Below are 6116 nucleotides of genomic sequence, written 5' to 3' on the forward strand. Positions count from 1 at the left end.
TAAGATCCTGTCAGGAGAGTGTACCTAACCACTTTCAGTTTGGCACTGCCCAATTCAAATAGATTTTTGCTCAAATAAATTCTTAAAAGTTTTAATATGCCTCAGTTTATCTTTTAATGGTTCTGATGTCAGAAGAGGGAACTGAAGGAGACTGCTGACAGTCCCCAGAACAAAGATCAAGCAGGCGAAGGTACCTGCTGTGCCCCTTTGAGCTTGCTGCTGTCTTGTTGCCTCTGGAGGTGATGGTAAGTCCGTCTCAGATCCTATCTCTGCAGTTTTTTCATTATGAGCTTTCTGACCTACGGCTTTTTTTTCCCCCCCTACTGGCTCTGGAAACTGTCCAGAGCCAGAGTGGATCTGACTTAGAAACAGTACTGGGTACAAGGTTAGAATGTGTCTGACTTAAACTGGACTGGGTCCAGTTTGAGGCCTCAGGGGAATAAAATTTTGTTTTAAGGCTGAACAACCAGGTTAACCTTACCAAAGATAAACTTGAATTACAATGGCCACAGTAGAGGATAAGCTTATCCATTTATGAGGTACCGCAGAAGGACAGGGTCTCAGCCAAGCAAGCACTCACGATAAAGGGTAGGGGGGAAATTATTTTTCCTCCTCCACAGGTTCTAGTGACCATGGTGGGACCTGCTGGGACACCTCCCTCCCTCCAGAGCCTGCAGACGGGATCTCCCACCCTTCTGATTTGGAATCACTAAGAACAAAGACTTCCCTTGAACTCCATGGAAGGGACCATACCAGGTTCTCCTCGCTATCCAAATGACAGCCAAACTTCAGAGACTTGACCCTCAGGTTCACCTCCTCCAATTTAAAAGGTCTCCTTCAGACTCTTGGAACTGAACACCAGCTGGAGATCTAAAATTAAAATTGACTTCCAGGGAAGTTTTTCTCCAGAAGCAGATGGCATCTTGAGGGGGACAGCTCTTCCAAAATCATAAATCAGTATCTTCATCTCTAATATGAAATCTTTATTCCTTTTGCTACTTGCTTTTTCTGTTAATGCATGGGAAGACATTGTTCCTTAACACACAACAAAAATCTCTAGACTTTCTTCGTAAGGTGCTTTTAGATAATAGAATTACTTTAGAGTACTTACTGGCTGAAAAGGAGAAGCCTGTACCATAGCAAATACCTCCTCTGTACCTGGATCAACACCTCTGGTATTGTAACAAATATGAGAAATTAACAAACAAGCCACTTGGCTAAAACCTGGAGGTTGATATCCTCCCAGTAAATACATTATTTGATTTATTTGATACCAACTGGTTTGGTTCATGAGGGCCCTGGCTAAGCAATGTACTTCAGTATCTTGGTATTATCCTCCTCATAGTTATCACTGTAATCTCCCTCCTGAGCTGTGTTCTCTCAAAAGTCTTAAATGCATGTTTGTAGCCATTAGCAGTACCTCTGATGGTCTCAATGAGTTTAGAGAAACAGAAACAAGGTGAACAACACAATGAACAGCAAAAACCATTCTTCCATGAATCTGACATCATAACCTATGAGTTTTACAATGAGACAACAGCAACTTTACTGTGATGATGAATAAAAGTGGTACTAATACCAATGTTTTTGGTCAATATCTCATGTATTAGAGGATGACTCAAAGTGGGAATTTTTTTTTTAATGGAGATTTTTTCTTTATTGAGAAACAAGACTTGGGTACATCAAATAAAACCAATTTCTGGGGGGAAAAATCAAAACTCACAATAGAAAAAGAAACAGTTAACACTGTCTGGGCCATATCAGAACCCAGAGAATATATTCTTTTAATTGAAAAATTCTAGGCGCTTCATAATTAACCTTTAGATACAAAATGACCTATTAAATTTGCAATCTGTGGTTCTTGGTGCTGAGGTCCATAGGACAAGCTAGGACGTCTTCAAACCTTGAGCTGAATTCCATGAGGGTTTATTTGGCCTTTCAATCAGTCTGTCCTTGTCTAAGAGGTAGCAGCAGCGACAGCACCCACCTTCTGGGCAGCTTCTTTCTTGGTATGATGAGCATGTAGGACCACCACAGCTTCATCCACCTTGGAGCGGAGAGACTCGGGGGACTCCAGCATGTGTAGCAGCTCCAAGATGTCAATCTCCAGCAGCATCCCCGTAATCTTCCCAGCCAGATTTGAGTGCATCGTCTGGATGAGCGGGAACAAATGTTTACCCAGCATCCGCTTCTGTTCCTGGGGGGTGCTGCGGCCAGCATGGTGGCGGTCAGCAGCTCCTGCCCCTGCACGTGAAGCACAGGCTGGGGTGCCTGCAGGGGCCGGATGGCAGGGTGAGGGCTGCGGACATTGGAGGCATATTTGTAAGGTGCAACAGCCTGAGGAGCAGCAGCAGCAACAGCAGCACAAGGCGCTAGGTTATGCCCAGCTGTGGGAACACCTCCAGACTGGCAGCTGTCAGTTGGCCCTTGCTGGGAGGCACCAGCCCCACCAAAGTCCATAGCCAAGCAGTCCGGCCACTCAGACCCGACTCTCTGAGCAGTAGCAGGGAGGCCACGAGAGGCCGGAGCATTACCAGTTGGAGCCAGATGGCGAAGAGCTGGACAAGGCCCAGACTGCAGTATAGCACTTGGCATTCTTTGGAAGCCTTGAGGTCTCCCACCTTGCTGCCAGCGTGGATTAGGCCTCATCTGTGCTAACTGGTTAGGTGTATAATATGGAGGTCTTCCCTGAGCCTGTGGAACTGCTGGCACAAAGTAGACCCCAGCTGCAGGCTGGAACTGATTTAAGATGGCATTTGTGGGGAACACTCTCATCCTGGCCACCCGCTGCATATATTGGTTGGTCAGGTGAGCCTTTCTCTCTTCCCTTCTCTGGGCCAGGGCAACATACAGTGGCTTGGAGCCCACGATGTGTCTGTTCATCTCCATGACTGCTTTGGTTGCCTCTTCAGGGGATGAGAAGCAGACAAATCCAAACCCTTTGCTTCTCCCATCCTCCAGCATCACCTTGGCACTGGTGATTGATCCAAAAGGAGAAAACTTGTTCTTTAACTTCTTATCATCAATGGTGTCATCCAAGTTCTTAATGTAGAGATTCACCCCCTGATAGCGACTAATTCTCTCCTGTTTCAGCTGTTCAAATTTTCGCTTTAACACGGCCTGCCGTTCCACTTTCTTCTGTGCACAGTCGATGAAAATGACTTTCACACTAATTTCTTTTCCATTCATCTCTTCCACGGCCTTATTGGCATTCTCGTGTTTTTCATAACTCACAAAGCCAAAGCCTTTGGATTTCCCACTGGGATCTCTCATCACCTTGACACTTAAGAGTCTTACCAAACTGGCTGAATAGCTCTTTCAGACTCTCATCATCCACCTCTTCCCCAAAGTTTTTGAAATAAACATTGGTGAATTCCTTGGCTTTGGCTCCAAGCTCAGCTTCCCACTCTTTTCGAGACTTGAATCTGCCCACAAACACTTTGCAGTCATTGAGGAGCATGCCGTTCACCTTCTCGATGGCCTTGTCGGCAGCCTCCTGGGTCTCGAAGTGGACAAAGGCATAAGCCTTAGAGCCGTTCTCATCACACACCACCTTGCAGGACAGAATGTTTCCAAAAGCAGAAAAAGTATCATAAAGTGCCTTGTTATCTATAGATTTGTCCAGGTTCTTGATGAAGACATTTCCCACGCCAGATTTTCTCAAAGAAGGATCCCTCTGAGACCACATGATACGGATTGGCTTTAACTTAATCATATCAAAGTTCACGGTATCCAAGGCCCGTTCAGCGTCAGCCAGCTGCTGGAAGTTGACGTCGGCATAACCCTGGGAGCGGCAGGTGATCATATCGCGGCAGACCCGGCCGGACAGCACAGGCCCGGCAGGACTGAACTTTCCGTACAGGATGGCCTCGGTGACGTCTGAGCGCTGGGCACCCACGTGGAGGAGGCCATGGGGTATATAGCTGTTGGCCGCGGTGTTCATCTCCCCAGCCCCCAGCACCCTGAGCCCCACCAGGAGGGCTTCTTAGAGGGACCACACAGGACAAAGGGGGCTCCGCTCCGAGCCGTGGCCCGTGCCGTGGCTCACAGGTGGCAGTGAAGCTCACAGAGGCTGGAGTCAGCTCCGAGGGCGGGAGAGGAGTTCAGTGACGGCTCGGAGGAGACTGAGACTGCCAAACCGCACACAAACGGCTCTCAAAAACAATATGGCCCTCCCTGGGAGTTTGTAATTCTCTGCTGTCCTGGTCTTTAAGCTCCCAATTTCAAAAAATGAAGAAAATTAAAACGAGGACTGTCCTCCAAATTACAAAAATTCTTCCAGAGGAAATCTACTGGTGCCCACGGCGGCCTCTGGAACTTGCGTTTCTCTATAAATATGGGCCTCCGGCTCCTGGCGGTTTAAGATTACAGCAGCCCAGGGAAGAGGGAAACCAACTATTTGTTGGTGCCGACTCAGCAAGCCCCGGGCGCCGCCGGAGCAGGAGCGTGCAGCCGCCTCCCACACCAGGCCGGCCAAGGGCAGCGCGAACACGTGAAGCGCAGAGGCCGGCGCACGGGGCGGAAGGTGGCGGGCCGGCGCGGGTGGAGGCACGTGGAAGCGGGCACGCGAGCGGCTCACCACCGGACCGATGGACGCGGACCGACAGACGCCCAGGTGCGGCGGCGGCGGCGTCCGGCAGGCCAGAAGCGTGCAAAAGTGACTTCCCCGCGGCTTCTCCGAGGATTCGCTCTTTTTTCTTTTCTTTTTTTTTTAAGATATTAAAGCGTTTTCGTTTTATCTTTTTCTCTTTTTTTTCTTCAGGCTGCTAGGCCCGAAAGCAGCCGAGACTGTGGCGACCCGGGGCAGAGAGATCAAAGAGGGAATTATTAATTAAACAAGGAGATCATTAGATTGATGTGGCTCTAATGTGACAGCCCATGTAAACAAACAAAAATCAATTAATGCCTCAGGGTTATAAAATCAAAACCTAAGGACAACCAGTCAGAAACAGCCTGCTAGACTCCAGACTATAGCCAGTCAATAATTTCCTTACTTTGCTTCCACCTTTTCTCTATAAAAGCCTCTCCCTAACCTCCTGTTGTGAAGCACTCCTAGCCACTTCTGATTTGGCACTGCCCAATTCAAATCAATTTTTGCTCAAATTCTTAATTTTTTTAATATGCCTCAGTTTATCTTTTAACATATACATCTAATATTAATTTTAATATTAACTCACAAAAGCACAACAGGTGCTTAAAAATTAGAAACAGTATAAGCCATCTTACCTTTGATTATCTTAATTCTTATTATTCTTCCATTATTATGTATTATTTAATTGTTGGGAAAAAACAATAGCCTATTCCTAACCATAGAAACAAAAGGATGCCAATGAATGGAATTTATGATTATATAGACTATGAAGGTCTTAACTTTGATTCAGACTTATAATTCAGAGAATTTTATTTCCTAGAAATTGATAGTCATGTAATAATCCTCATAAACTGCCAATCTAAACATTAGCCTCATCATAAAGTATGGTCCATCCATGAGCTATTCCTTCTTTAGGTTTAAAAACAGCTGCTTTTCCAGGACAACTAAAGTGAGAAGCATTAACATCTACTAGAAGCGGTCTTTATTAAAAACAAAAAAAATTTATGGATCTGAAATTTTGTGGTTAAAACCATAACTTCATAGACATTGTGCTTGAGACAGTACGTTTAGAATACTTTGAAAGTTGATCCACATCAATAATGTAAATTCCTATCAGTAGCCTCAATCATGTTTATTATTCGAATACTTCTTACAATTTTAGAGTTTACAGTTGTCCTAATTTAATCACGTCTTCACCCCTCTAGGAAGCTTATAATTACAGAAAATACCTAATGACTTGCCACACATATGCTTACTGTGTAATAAAGTTAAGTTCCTGTCCACTAAAGGGGGCCTTATCTGTACTGTTAAAGATTCCATTTTAAATCATTAACTCTATTAATACTCAGACTATTAAACAATGCACTAACAGTATGTTATTAATGAAGGGATAGTGTCTAAGAAGATACTTTCCAAGATCCCCATACATCAGTTGTACAAAAAGAACTTTAATATGAAATAATTCTCTTCAATGTATTAGAAATATTTTATTGCAGGATATTTTTGAGCTTTCAGTCACTCAAGT

General features: G+C 45.1%; 1 protein-coding gene across 1 annotated transcript; it reads right to left on the reverse strand.

The window, feature by feature from the left end:
* Positions 1-1736: 1736 nt before the first annotated feature.
* On the reverse strand, positions 1737-3943 carry LOC132522956 (polyadenylate-binding protein 4-like). Its single transcript, XM_060153525.1, is given in 3 exon segments — positions 1737-2199; positions 2202-3288; positions 3290-3943. Coding segments are annotated over 3 exon segments (1983 nt in total). The 3' UTR covers positions 1737-1957.
* Between the last annotated feature and the right edge of the window lie 2173 nt (positions 3944-6116).

Source organism: Lagenorhynchus albirostris, chromosome 7 (assembly GCF_949774975.1).
Source record: "Lagenorhynchus albirostris chromosome 7, mLagAlb1.1, whole genome shotgun sequence".
NCBI classification, from domain to species: domain Eukaryota; kingdom Metazoa; phylum Chordata; class Mammalia; order Artiodactyla; family Delphinidae; genus Lagenorhynchus; species Lagenorhynchus albirostris.